The sequence below is a fragment of the Pongo abelii genome, chromosome 19 (assembly GCF_028885655.2).
Source record: "Pongo abelii isolate AG06213 chromosome 19, NHGRI_mPonAbe1-v2.0_pri, whole genome shotgun sequence".
Classification (NCBI taxonomy): Eukaryota; Metazoa; Chordata; class Mammalia; order Primates; family Hominidae; genus Pongo; species Pongo abelii.
Genome location: NC_072004.2, coordinates 75,263,641 through 75,276,612, shown reverse-complemented (window position 1 = coordinate 75,276,612; position 12,972 = coordinate 75,263,641). Strand labels below are relative to the sequence as shown.

At 55.2% G+C, this 12,972-nt stretch overlaps 1 protein-coding gene across 1 annotated transcript; it reads left to right on the top strand.

Annotated features, from left to right (window-relative positions):
- The first annotated feature begins 80 nt into the window (after positions 1-80).
- C1QL1 (complement C1q like 1) lies at positions 81-8,397 on the top strand. Its single transcript, XM_002827420.5, has 2 exons — positions 81-932; positions 7,725-8,397. Exons 1-2 carry the CDS (start codon positions 336-338, stop codon positions 7,902-7,904), a joined length of 777 nt encoding a protein of 258 aa, XP_002827466.2. The 5' UTR covers positions 81-335; the 3' UTR covers positions 7,905-8,397.
- The last annotated feature ends 4,575 nt before the right edge of the window (positions 8,398-12,972 follow it).

The following is a 12,972-nucleotide window of genomic DNA, read 5'->3' as shown; positions in this document are numbered from 1 at the left end:
GGTGGCCCGGGCGCGAGGAGGCGGGAGGAGCCAGGCGGGAGGCTGCAGGCGGGAGGCGGGAGGTGGCGGCCGCGGCGCTCAGTCCGGCAGCGCAGCAGGAGGGAGGCGCGAGGCAGGAGCCGGCAGCTGGGCTCCGCAGAGCAGCCAGCGCAGCGCGGCGCCCGGGGCCCGGCCCCATGCCCGCAGCCCCGCCGGACCGCCCTTGAGCGCGGGCGCCTAGCCCGCGCCCCCTGCCCGCCGGCACCATTGCCCCGACGGCGCGGCCGGGCGGCCCGGCGCTCCCCAGGCTCCGCGCGGGCCGAAAGACGCTGCTAGCTGCCGCCGCGGGCGTGGTGATGCTGCTGGTGCTGGTGGTGCTCATCCCCGTGCTGGTGAGCTCGGGTGGCCCGGACGGCCACTATGAGATGCTGGGCACCTGCCGCATGGTGTGCGACCCCTACCCCGCGCGGGGCCCCGGCGCCGGCGCGCGGACCGACGGTGGCGACGCCCTGAGTGAGCAGAGCGGCGCGCCCCCGCCTTCCACGCTGGTGCAGGGCCCCCAGGGGAAGCCGGGCCGCACCGGCAAGCCCGGCCCTCCGGGGCCTCCCGGGGACCCAGGTCCTCCCGGCCCTGTGGGGCCGCCGGGGGAGAAGGGTGAGCCAGGCAAGCCGGGCCCTCCGGGGCTGCCGGGCGCGGGGGGCAGCGGCGCCATCAGCACTGCCACCTACACCACGGTGCCGCGAGTGGCCTTCTACGCCGGCCTCAAGAACCCCCACGAGGGTTACGAGGTACTCAAGTTTGACGACGTGGTCACCAACCTAGGCAACAACTACGACGCGGCCAGCGGGAAGTTTACGTGCAACATTCCTGGCACCTACTTTTTCACCTACCATGTCCTCATGCGCGGCGGCGACGGCACCAGTATGTGGGCAGACCTCTGCAAGAATGGCCAGGTGGGCCAGGCGGGGGCATGGGGCTGGGCTGGGGCCGGGGCACCCAGGGAGCCCGGGGCAAATGAGTACCTGATAGGAGTTGGCTGGGGCGCCAGGCGGACGCAGGTGGAGATGCCACCCCACAGCGGCCCCGCTTGGGCATCACGTGTGGGGATGGTCGGAGCCAGCGGACATCTCCGATCCTCAGTTCCTGGGTTCCCGCTCCAAGACAGACGCTGCTGGGCACCGTCTGGAACGCTGCTGGAAATGAGGGAAATGAACCCAACTAGTCAGAGCGCAGGGCTCCCAGGTGCACGGACTTGCCCTTGGGTGCTTGCTCCTTGGGAAGTGGATTCGGGCCGACACCAGCGGGCTACAAGGGGAGGGCAAGGATGGGCTCTGGCGCGTGGAATAGGGAGAAGCAGCATCCGCACCTGCGGGCGCCTAGGCGCGTGGCCATGGGCGCGAGCGGAGAAGGCCGGCTGCGGGAAATGTTTGGGGCACAAAGGCAAAGGGAGCCCGGTGCTTAGAGCCCTGGCTGCAGTGCGTTCCCTGCCCTCGAGAAGGGACCATTGGGCGGATCTGACACCCTTTGCCAAACCCGGGAGTTGGGGAGCTCTTTCCCACTGTAGCAGAGCTTCCCCAACAAGAAGGCAGCCTGGGGGGATGGGGGACTTTTTCCTCCTGAGGCGGGGGGCAAGAGATGGAAACTCCCCCTCCTCTTGGTCTCCCAGCTCCAGCCCCTCCTAACACTGGAGTGTGTGGGGTCCTCTCCATTCTCCATCCCCATCTCAGACGCTGCAGCTGGAAAGCGCTGAGTGTGTTGGGGACTCAGACGCTGCAGCGGGAAAGCGCTGAGTGTGTCGGGGACTCTGGTACTGGGACTCGCATGTGCGTGTAGCTCTCCTTGGAATGGCCGACCCGGGACCAACCTCCACCCAGCCCCGCCCTGGGGAGACAATTTTAGCCAGCTCTCTTGATACCACCTCCCTTCCCAGTGCTCTCACTCGTGGTGGCCTGTGGCCTGGGGGTGTGGTCAGGCTGAGCATTCTCTTGGAAGAAGGGGACCACTGGTCAGAACTAAAGCTGAGCTAGTGGAAGTTGAGAAGGAATCTCTCACGATTAAGATACAAGACCTTGTTGGAACCCTTCCCACAGCAGCACTGCCCTGAGACTCTGCCAGCCTGTGGGTCTGCAAGTCTTGGGGGCAGAGACAGGGGCAGGCAGGGAAAGTGAGCATATAGCCTGCCAGGTGCTTATAAGTCAGCCCCTCTTCTCTTTCCTCTACCTGGCTGCTGCCCTGCCAACACCTTTTCTCTGGTTTCTGCCTCTCCCCTGCCTCTTTCTTCTATTTTGCTGTTTCTTGTCCATCTCTCTCCTGTGTCTGCCTTTTCCATCTCTCCCTGGGTTTCTGGCCTCTCCTCCCCGGGTCTAACCCCACTCTTCTCTATTCCTTGTATGTCTCTCTTTCCCACGTGTGTCTATCAGACATCCCCGTGTCTCTCCTCTTTGTCCTTGGTTCCTGACCAAATGGGAGGCCCCAGTATCCAGCAAAGCTCATTCTGCAGACAGCCCCATGATTCCCCCTATTAATCACCAATAAGGGATGCAGCAATGTCACCTTCATCAATGGAATGTCTTCCTTTCCCAAAGAAGTTTGGGCTGACACAGAGCTGAGGTTTCAGGGGATTGGCAGCTTGCCTGGATAGGGAGGCAGTCATTGGGTCACAGGTTGGCCCTAGACCCTGCACCACCTCAGGAAGTCCCAGCAGGCCCCCAGAGATGAGGCAAGAAGAGGCCCCAGAGATGCTGTGTGTTTAGAATGGGGAACTTGCTTCAGTCACTGGGAGGTAAAACCATCTCAAAAGCTCCTTTTCCCTCCAGCAGGGGCAGGGTGTTGACAGAGTCTGATGAAGGGGTGCTCATTGGAGATGGGACCACAGGCTAGTAGGAAAAAAGGAGGTGGCTTTAACTAGGGGTTTCAAAGGCCCAGCACTTTAATAGTTACTCAGACCAGCCCCCTCAAAAGAAAACCAGGAGAGGCTGGGCCTGGTGGCTCACATCTGTAATCCCAGCACTTTGGGAGGCCGAGGCAGGTGGATCAACTGAGGTCAGGGGTTTGAGACCACCCTGGCTGACACGGCGAAACACCGTCTCTATTAAAAATACAAACATTAAGCCAGGCGCGGTGGCTCACACCTATAATCCCAGCACTTTGGGAGGCCGAGGCGAGCGGATCACGAGGTCAGGAGATCGAGACCATCCTGGCTAACACGGTGAAACCCCGTCTCTACTAAAAATACAAAAAAATTAGCCGGGCGTGGTGGCGGACGCCTGTAGTTCCAGCTACTTGGGAGGCTAAGGCGGGAGAATGGGTTGAACCTGGGAGACGGAGCTTGCAGTGAGCCGAGATCGCGCCACTGCACTACAGCCTGGGTGACAGAGCGAGACTCCATCTCAAAAAAAACAAAACAAAACAAAACAAAACCAACATTAGCATGCGTGATGGTGCATGCCTGTAATCCCAGTTAGTTGGGAGGCTGAGACAAGAGAATAACTTGAACCCAGGAGGCAGAGGTTGCAATGAGGTGAGATCTCGCCACTGTACTCTAGCCTGGGCAACAGAGTGAGACTCTGTCTCAAAAAAAAGAAAAGAAAAGAAAAGAAAAGATAAAAACGAAAAGAAAAGAAAACCAGGAGAAATAGTGGGGCCTGTAGCCCCCCTCTCCCATGTCCTTTATGACTTCTTCCAAATTGCCCAAGAGACTCATTTGATCTCACTAGCCATCCCACTTGTTAGTTCTGAGCCCCTACTAGGAGCCAGATTTGAGGCTTTGTAGTTCAGTCCACTTGCCCTCCAAGACCTCATGGCCTATGCAGGGGGAACATTCATAACATACAATCACACGCCCCAATGAGCACTGTGTTGAAGGTGGGCTGGGAGCCCAATTGATGACTTTGGTCCCCAAATGTGTTGGCTGGGAGGGAGTGCTTCAGTAGGGCCTACCCTGGTGCAGACCAACCTGATGCAGGGGGAGAAGATGGTGAACCTTGGTCCCCAAGGTGAGGAGATACCGCAAGGGAGAATATAAAAGGTCAAGTGTAGGGGAAAGCCAGCTCAGAGGTGGACAAGGACATTTAAATAAGCAGAGAAAAAAATGGCAGGACCAGACAATGGATGGGAAAAAAGAGAGAAGCTTGTATCTCCTGTGACTTCAGAACAAGGGGCCACCCTGAGCACTGCGCTTTTCCTTCCTGGCTTCCTGCCTGTCGAGAGGCTTCCAGAATTTCTTTAGGGAGGCAGAGCTGAATCTGGGCTGTGCCTCTTCTCCGGGCAAGTTCGGGATGGGGAGCGCCACTTTCATGCCTGGCACTGAGGCTCCCTCTGTCCTTATCTGAGGCCCACTGGCCCCAGTCCTTAGGGGTAGCCTTGCATCAACACCCCTGATGGCACCAAGCCCTGGCCATTAGGACGCGAGGAGGTGGGGAAAGGACTCTGGGTTGGCAGTGGGGCCCAGGGTGTGGTGAGTTGCCTGCAGCTGCCTCCAAGATCCACAGTTCAGGTGGGTTGGAGAGGATACAAAATTAATAAATCGGGCAAGGGGCTTTGTGAGGATGTGCCAGGGCCTGTTGTCAGGGTGCTGCTTATCCAGGGTAGGAGGCTGTGGGGAGGTGAGTATCACCAATGGGCCAGGGGTTTGACAACAGAGTCTGAGTGTGACGAGAGGTGCTGACATATATCAGTTGAAGGTGGCAGTATAAAGACCTAAGAAGGCTGGGCACAGTGGCTCACGCCTGTAATCCCAGCATTTTGGGAGGCTGAGGCGGGCGGATCACCAGAGGTCAGGAGTTCGAGACCAGCCTGTCCAACATGGTGAAACCCTGTCTCTACTAAATATACAAAAAAATAGAGCCGTGTGTGGTGGTGGGTGCTGTAATTCCAGCTACTTGGGAGGCTGAGGTAGGAGAATCACTTGAACCTGGGAAGCGGAAGTTGCAGTGAGCCGAGATCGCACCGCTGCACTCCATCCTGGGTGACAGAGCGAGACTCTGTCTCAAAAAAGAAAAAGACCTAAGGAGATCAGCCTCTTCCCTGGTGGTGGCAGATGGCCCCCTGGCTATCCTCTCTGGCCTCTAATCCCTTTCACAACACAGAGCACAGTGCCTGGCACAGTGGGAATGCAGTAAATGTGTGAAAATGCAAGTGTCCCCCATGGGCCAGGCTGGCTCCCCTGTGGGAGCCACATCTGTACACCCAAGACCCCAGCATTGATCTGAGGGCAGGAACATGTTTCCTGGATGCCCTCTCACCCAGTTCCCTTGGTCAGACCATTGCCTCAGTTTCCCCTCCTGGCAGCCCTTGAGGAGCTGATTCTACAGCGCTCCCTCATAACAAGGCCCAAACCTGCTTTCCTGCTTCCTTGGCAACCTCGTTTCCCCACACTTCCCCTTGGACCCCAGGAGGAGCTGCAGGCCTCAACTGTCTCCAGTCAGGCAGAGAATTGGGACCCCTGGGTTCCATTCTTGGATCTCCCACCATCTAAGGATGGAAGGGCATAAATTCTCTCTGCCTCCATGGATAATTAGGATAATTACGGCAACAATCATGGTGAATAAATAATAAACATAAGCATAACAGTTCTGATGCAGTCACATCACCAGGAGATTCCTGATGACAGATGACTCTGTTCCAATGGATTTGGCTATTAAGAAGCACACTGTTTTAATGAGTTAAGGCTAAATTAATCTGGGCAATAAAAATAATTGTTATTAGTAGTAATTTATTAGCAAAGATAATGAAATGCATGTGTAATAATAAATACTACCAGGATTAGGTCTCAGGGAACAATACAGAAGTTGGCTGTTTGCTTTCAGCTCTTCCCTAATAACTCAAAGCCCCATCAAGATCTAAATGGTTTTTTTTTCCTTCATCATCAAAAGGTTTTTACAGAGGTGGCAGTGGTAAGGCAAAGTCTTCTCATCCATTTTCTAGACAGAGAAACTGAGCTCCTTGGCAGACAGCATCTCCCCCTTCATTTATTCCCTCCCACCTTTAACTAGACCAGTTTTCCCAGCTAAGCACACAAAGAGTTTCTTCTCAGGTTGGGAAGAAGAGGTTGAGGGAAAAGAAGGGGCTGGAGATGGGCTTTAAAGGGAGGCCCTCATGCAAATATGTCGGGTCCTCTTCATTGCAGCATCGCGGCTGAGTCTGCAGCTCTGGCACAGCTGACCTGCAGTGCTGCCTCCAGCCCAGGAGAGAGGATGGGTCCCTCCCCTAATTTGGCTTGGTTCTACCCAGACTTCAGCCCTGGTGGGTGGGATGGTGAGCTGCCTTCAGTGAAGGGACAGGATAGAGAGGGGCTGTGGAGAAACCTGGCTGAGAGAACTCCACTCAGTGCAGCCTCCCCACACCACAAGCCACCGTCCTGGAGAGGGCGCTTCTCTTCCATGTCTCTACCCAGGATACCCTGGAGAGGCCCCGATCCTCAAACTCAGGCCTTATGTTTCCATACCTGTTAGAGGAATGTCTGTAGATCATTTGTTCACTACCACACAATCTCTCTCTCTCTCTTTTTTTTTTTGAGCCTGAGTCTCACTATGTCGCCCAGGCTGGAGTGCAGTGGCATGATCTCAGCTCACTGCAGCCTCCATTTCCTGGGTTCAAGTGATTCTCCTGCCTCAGCCTCCCCAGGAGCTGGGATTACAGGCATGTGCCACTATGCCTAGCTAATTTTTGTATTTTTAGTAGAGATGGGGGTCTCACCATGTTGGCCAGGCTGGTCTCGAACTCCTGACCTCAAATGATCCACCTGCCTGGGCCTCCCAAAGTGCTGGAATTACAGGCATGAGCCACCGTACCCAGCCACCACACAATCTCTTATGATTATAGTCAGAGCCCCCAAAAGTGACAGCAGGCTCAAAGCCCAAATGCTGGTGCTCCCTTGACCCATTATCCTGCCTGTCCCTCCCCATCCCCCATCAAGGCACGGACCAGCAAGGACGTCACATCAGACTGAGAATCCCAGAGGGAAGTAAGGCCTGGATTCCCTTCTTCCCACCCAGTTCCTTTCTACCACCCTGAGGTGAGACAGGAGGAGCTACAATCCTCTTTGGGTGGGTAGCGACAGGTACATAGCTGCAGCTCCGTGGAGGCTGGCACCCAGGCCCCTTCTAAGCTCTGGGAGGGGAAAGCATTACCAGGCCTTCCGTCTCACTGCTGCAGCGGGAGAGACTCTGGAATGCACTTCAGACCAAAGACCTGGCCCTGGTTCCAGGGTGGTTGCTGACTGGCAGCCTGGCATTGGTCCAGCTGCCTGACCTGTGGGGCCAAGGTGTGCCCTTGTGTCCATCCACTGACATAAGATCCAGCGGGTGTGGCTGAAACGATGGCATCGTTATGAAAGCAGAGAGGAAGGAATGATGAGAGTAGGGAAGGCCCTCCATTCCCTGGAGGTCCAGAGAATTCCTGTTTGCAAGGACAGGCTTCCAGGCTTCCTGGAGGTATTGAGGTTCTCAGCCAGCTGGATGGAAAGCGCTATAAGAGTTAAGGAGGAAGACTCTGCCTTGACTCCCAATTCAGGCCCAGATCAGACCTGCCCTAGAAATCCAGGGCTCCTCTCTGCCCCTTTCCTGAAACAAGTTCTGTATGATTGGAAGGGGGCGGGGGGGGGGGGGCGGGGGCGTGGCGGGGATAAGACGAGGCTGGATGCCAGGTTTCAGGGTCTGCTGATCCTCCTCACGGGACTGCCTTACCTCCCTCCCTTCTCATCCTCCCTCCCCTCTCGCCCTCCCTCCTGTGTCCCCCACCCGCAGGTGCGGGCCAGTGCTATTGCCCAGGACGCGGACCAGAACTACGACTACGCCAGCAACAGCGTGATCCTGCACCTGGACGCCGGCGACGAGGTCTTCATCAAGCTGGATGGAGGCAAAGCGCACGGCGGCAACAGCAACAAATACAGCACGTTCTCTGGCTTCATCATCTACTCCGACTGAGCTCCCCACGTCTCCCTCCACCCACGTCCCTCACCCCCCGGGGTCCCCTCCGGGCGGGGCAGGCGATGACTCGCCCCTCGCCCACCCGCTCGCTGCCCGGCCCTCCCCGGCTATGACGCCCCCGGCCCGCGCTCAACACCGCCTGGGCCACAGCTAGGCCCTCCCGCCGGCTCGCTGCAGAGCCGGGCCCAGCGCGCCCTGTCCCCGTGCCCGGGAGCCGGGGTTGACCGCCCCCGCCCGGCCCGCGCTATATATTTGTACAATAGGACTGTTTACTGCCCACCTCCGCCTGCCAGCCCACCCCAGCCTGGGGAGAGGTCGCGGCAGCGGGGTTGCTTCCTGCGCTCTGAGATGAGCTGCCCTCGGCTCCCTCCCGGGTGGCGCGCCGGGGGGAGGGGGGAGTTGGGGGCTGGATAGCTTCCCAGCACCCTCAGAGCCCCCGCCCGGCTGTGCCCTGTCTGACCAAAGCTATAATAAAAACATTTTCACCCCGCGGGGATTTCAGTCTGTGCCCTGGGGAGGGCTGCGGGAGGGGACGGCGGACCGTGCCCTCCTCCAGATTAGGAAGAGGTCTGGTGGAAGTTTCTAGGGGAAACCAGGTGCCAGAGCCAGAGCTGCTCCAGGAAGAAGTTGCCAAAGGGCCTAAAGCCGACCACAACCCAAGTGGTCCTGGGCAGCTGGGATGGGAAGCAGCCCAGTTACTTCATCATCTTCGATGGTGGACACATTCCTTTTTTTTTTTTTGGACGGAGTCTTGCTCTGTCGCCAGGCTGGAGTGCAATGGCAAGATCTCGGCTCACTGCAACCTCCACCTCCCGGGTTCACGCCATTCTCCTGCCTCAGCCTCCTGAGTAGCTGGGAATACAGGCGCGCACCACCACGCCCAGCTCATTTTTGTATTTTTAGTAGAGATGGGGTTTCACCATGTTGGCCAGGCTGGTCTCGATCTCCCGACCTCGTGATACGCCTGCCTCAGCCTCCCAAAGTGCTGGGATTACAGGCGTGAGCCTCGCTGAAAGTGGCATCAGCATTCCACAAGCACAGGTGATCTTTAAACTGGGAGACCTAGGTCCGGCCCCGGGCCACCGTGTATAATCCTGGGCAAGTCACTTCTTTCAGCTCAATTTAGGATTAGTGACAGCCATAAAAAGGAATATCCTTTGGACTGAAGGCTGGTTGACCTAGGTCTACGCACTTGACCTCTGTGCCTTGGTTTCCTCATCAATAAACGTAGGAGACCTACCTCACTTGATTGAGGATTAGTGAGGTATATTGTTATGTGCTCAATAAACATAGCTTTTATTATTTATCTATAACTGTTGCAAAATGCTTTCAAGTATGTCATCTCAAGTTTTCCAAACAGCCCTGGAAGGTTGGACCTCCAGGTGCCAACTCCAAGTTGCTCCAAGTGGCAACTTTCAGGTGCCAATTTCAGCGAGGCTCACGCCTGTAATCCCAGCACTTTGGGAGGCTGAGGCAGGCGTATCACGAGGTCAGGAGATCAAGACCAGCCTGGCCAACATGGTGAAACCCCATCTCTACTAAAAATACAAAAATGAGCTGGGCGTGGTGGTGCGCGCCTGTATTCCCAGCTACTCGGGAGGCTGAGGCAGGGAGGTTAAATATCTTGCTTACATAGTTTCTAAGTTCTGTGATTGCACTTAAAAATCCAAGACATGGCCATGCGCAGTGGCTCACACTTGTAATCCCAGCACTTTGGGAGGCCGAGGTGGGAGGATCACCCAAGGTCAGGAGTTTGAGACCAGCCTGGCCAACATGGTGAAACCCTGTCTCTACTAAAAATACAAAAATTAGCTAGGCGTGGTGGCAGGCACCTGTAATCCCAGCTATTTGGGAGGCTGAGGCAGGAGAATCACTGGAATCCTGGAGGCGGAGGCTGCAGTGAGCTGAGATCACGCCATTGCACTCCAGCCTAGGCAACAGAGCAAGACTCCATCTCAAAAAAAGAAAAAAGGAAAGAAAGAAAATCCAAGACATACCAAGTCCCCTTACTCCACCACTGCCATCCTCACTTCCTATAACTGGGGGCCATGTCACACAGGGCATTTCTAGATAACAACAGCTAATATTGAGAGAGCACCCACTATATGTCAGGTACTATGTAAGAACTTTATAAATAGTATCTCATGGATATGTGTGCGGGGGTGGGCAGTAGATCTACAGGAAGTTATCTCATGCCCTTTAAAATTATGCTGTTATTTTATCCATTTTAGGTGAGGAAACTGAGGCTCACAGAGGTTAAGCAACTTGCCAAGATCACAGAGCTAAAAACAGGCAAATGCCAGTATTTGCACCAAAGATAATGCTCTTACCTGGTACACCATATTTCATAGAGTTGGGATCTCCAAAGCAGATCTGTGGATGGCACCGGGGCAGCCTGAGCCCAGCCCTTCCACTCCCACCCCAACCCTGCAGAGGCCTGATGTATTTACAAGCATCTGCCCTGGGCGGCAGCCATGGAGTGAGCCTCTTGGAGAATCCCAAGGCTCTACATTGAGGAAAGGTCCCATCTGGCCTCCCCTCCCCAGTCTAGCTCAGCTGGAGAGACAGGAAGGAGGGGTGGCCTCCCTCCTGGCCAGGCCTCATGTATAGACCCTTGTCATGGCTGGCAGACTTGAATGACTTTCTTTATCCTCCCTTCTCTTCCCTACTTCCCCCACTGCCAGCTGTGGCTGTTTAATAAAATTAGCTTAATGCTTGTTCCTTCCCTGTGGGGTCTGGAGATTGAAATCTGCGGGTCCCCACAAACCCAATAAAACCCCTGGCAGTTCTGGCTAGAATGAGAGTCTCGGTGGGAAGAGTGATTAGATTAGAAGGCACTCCTCTGGCCCCCCAGTGCTGCCCACAGCCCCGGGTTCTCTAATGGCCATTTGGGCCTGGAATTACCCAGCCACCACATCTGAGGGCCTCCCCACCTTTCCCAGAGGCCACTGGGACTGATCCATGACTTCTGTTACAAGAAAAGCCATGTTAATCTTTTCTGTAGTGCGTGCAGGCTGGCCGGCTGGCTGGCCTGGTTTCTTTTCCTTCTGGTAACTTGACAATCCTCATGTCATTCTGAGAGATGGGGCTAACATCTCCATTTTGTAGGTGAAGAAATCATAGTCTGAAGAAGATTTGTGACTTGCCCACAGTCATGCAGTAATGCTGTGGCACAGCTGGGGCTGGACTGAAGCCAAGGACTTTTTTGACCTTTGAAGGGCACCAGGAATGTCCTGCAGTGCCAACTTGCCTACTGCTTGTCACTCAAGCCACATCCCATTTGCAGGGGAACCTTCTAGGGAAATGCTCCCCATCAAACAGGGGCTCCTCAAGGGCAAATCTATTTTTTTCCTCAGACTTGGGACACCTGAGGGCAAAGACTGTGTCTCCATCATCAGGTTGGGAAGCTTCCTAAAGGTAAGAGGCATATCTTCTCCACAGACTAGGGGGCCTCAAAGATTGTGTTTTCTCTTCAAATCGTCAGCTCCTTGAGGGTGGGGTGTATATCTCCACCCAGACCAGGGATCTGGGGATTCCTAGATGCAAAGACTGGCTTCCATGAGTGGTTCTGACGGGTAGATACTGTGCTTTTCCTTTTCTTTCTTTCTTTTTTCTTTCCTTTTTTTTTTTTTTTTTTTTTTTTATGGAGTCTTACTCTGTCACCCAGGCTGGAGTGCAGTGGCATGATCTCGGCCCACTGCAACCTCCACCTCCTGGGTTCAAGCGATTCTCCTGCCTCAGCCTCCCAAGTAGCTGGGACTACATGCGCGCACCACCATGCCTGGCTAATTTGTGTATTTTTAGTAGAGACAAGATTTCATCATGTTGGCCAGGCTGTTCTCAAACTCTTGGCCTCAAGTGAGCTGCCCATCTCGGCCTCCCAAAGTGCTGGGATTACAGGCATGAGCCACTGCGCCTGGCCGATACTATGCTTCTTCTATTAAACTAGGACTTTCTGAGAAAGGGACAGTCTCCACCCCCGGACTGGGGGCTGCCTGAAGGAGAGACTGTCTTCTTACCTAACTGTGAGCTCTCTGAGAGCAGAGGCTGTGTCTGTTTTTTCTATTGGGGCTCCCTGAAAGCAGGGCATTTGTCTCCCCCTTCCTCAGTCAGGGTTCTTTTCTGGCACAGGAACATTCCAGCAGGCAGGGCTGTGTGGGTGGTGGGAAGGAGCTGGACAGACAGAACGGCATGTCCACTCTGGAGGAGAAGCAACAAATCTCCCCAGGCTGCCTCCCCTTTAGGAAGATGTGTGATTAATTAATGAATAATGTCCCTGCCAGGAGGGTTGTGAGGATGGAGGTGCCCCTGGAGCTCTCCCACACGAGAAATGGCAGGCCATCCTGTGTGGAGGCAGCCACCAGCCCTAGGAGCTAGTGCTGCCCTGGTTTCTAAGGTTATGGGGACCAGAGGGCAGTGGGCCCACTGCTGGGGGCTGCCCTAATTGGATGACTTTGCAGGAAGGCCAGGCAGGTGAGCCCGGCTCTCCACTTCAGCTTGCTACAGACACATTTGCCATGGTGAGGTCTAAGGGTTAATTGCCTCCTGCCTCACTCCTGGCAACCAATATTTCATTTACTGCTTGGAGGGGAGCTGCCCAGAGAATCAATCCTGGACAAGCATCCAGGAGACATGGGAACTGGGGAGACCCAGGAGCTGTTTCCTAGAGGAGCTCTGAGCATCAGAGGAGGAGGCAGGAGGCGGAGACCCAGAGAAGGCGGCCAATTGCTCAAAGCTGCTCTGGGACTTATCTGAGTTCTGCTGACCCTGACAACAGTTCCAGGACCCCCAAGGGCTAGAATAAAGTTCCAGGGGTCCAGAGGCCACACTACCCCAGCTAGCTGTGTTGTTGCCCATGCCCTGTTTCCTTCTGCATTTATTTATGTGGATGCCCCCCAGACAAAACTGTAGCAGGTTAGATGCTGTTAATAAGGTTATTTTCACACATGATGACAGTATATTTGAAAAGTGGAACGGAAGGTGTGAGTTCCTCACTCCCTTCTAGGTAATAAACTTTAAAATCCTACTAATGAGGTGATAATAAAGTGGAAGTGAAAAGTCTACA

Bases quoted from the DNA above. Each gene is read 5' to 3' on its own strand.
- C1QL1 (XM_002827420.5), top strand. From the start codon at position 336: ATGCTGCTGGTGCTGGTGGTGCTCATCCCCGTGCTGGTGAGCTCGGGT. The intron at 933-7,724 runs GTGGGCCAGGCG...CCCCACCCGCAG, and splicing joins ACCTCTGCAAGAATGGCCAG to GTGCGGGCCAGTGCTATTGC.